The 918-nt window shown below is 43.0% G+C and overlaps 1 protein-coding gene across 1 annotated transcript; it reads left to right on the top strand.

Moving 5' to 3' along the window:
- Positions 1–264: 264 nt before the first annotated feature.
- On the top strand, positions 265–912 carry LOC127748738 (sin3 histone deacetylase corepressor complex component SDS3-like; the record flags this gene model as incomplete). The annotated part of the gene is given in 3 exon segments (XM_052276676.1): positions 265–396; positions 494–680; positions 810–912. Coding segments are annotated over 3 exon segments (317 nt in total), but the record flags the coding sequence as incomplete, so codon positions are not given.
- Between the last annotated feature and the right edge of the window lie 6 nt (positions 913–918).

Below are 918 nucleotides of genomic sequence, written 5' to 3'. Positions count from 1 at the left end.
CAAATTATTGGAGCTATACTTAGTGAAGCGAGGTGCGATTTTGTTGGGCGTTATTTGTGTGTGGGCGTTGTGAGTCCCGATACCCGTTCTATTACACTTAGTAGGGGAGAAGCAGTGGCTGAGTTTTGGTGGTGTCCGGGGTGGGGAAGGGCGGGGGTGTCAGACTTGATTCGGAAACGCCGTCGACGTGCCCTGCTTGTTGTTGGGGCGGCGGCTGCCCCCCCCCCCTTTCTCTCGCTCCTTATGCCCTTCGCGCCGTCCAAGAGAGGGGCTGCAAATGAGTTTGAGGAGAAAAAAATTGAGTTACGTGAGAACTTAATATCTGATCTAGAGGAAAGGCGTAAGCAGGTTGAGGCTGAAAGGCATACAATGGAACTGTCAGGAGATCCTATGGAGGTAGTGTGGTGTGCTGTTTTATCGGACTTAAACATTTTGGTTTCATCTTGTTCAGTAAAAATCATTGTGTCAAGTCTCTTAATTTTTAATGTTACAGGTTAAGCCTGCCATGACAAGAAAATTGCGTCGCAGACCTAATGATCCAGTACCAGTACTTGAGAATAAGAGAAGGAAACCACCTCCAGCTCAAGTCAACTATACATTGGAAGACAAAGAAATTGATTCAGACCTAAAGGCAATTAGTAGAGGCAAGATGCCTCAAAACAGTGGCATTCGTAAACCAAGTACGTTCAAGCTACCAATTTAAAAATAAAAATATAAGTTCCTGTTCACATATTTATATATTATCTCTCTTCTTAAGAAACATAAATCAAACCTGATGTTAACTCATCTCTTTGTTTGTGGTAATACAGATTTTCCTAACCCTTCTGTAAATCGGCCTCCATCTCCCATAACAGACAGCTCAAACCAGGATACAAGAATTGAAGATGGAAAACTAGTTTATGAGCGTAGATGGTAATT

This window comes from Frankliniella occidentalis, unplaced genomic scaffold (genome assembly GCF_000697945.3).
Source record: "Frankliniella occidentalis isolate FOCC.00 unplaced genomic scaffold, Focc_3.1 Scaffold3931, whole genome shotgun sequence".
Classification (NCBI taxonomy): Eukaryota; Metazoa; Arthropoda; class Insecta; order Thysanoptera; family Thripidae; genus Frankliniella; species Frankliniella occidentalis.
The sequence above is the reverse complement of the archived record's forward strand: the minus strand, read 5'-3'. Positions and strand labels throughout refer to the sequence as shown.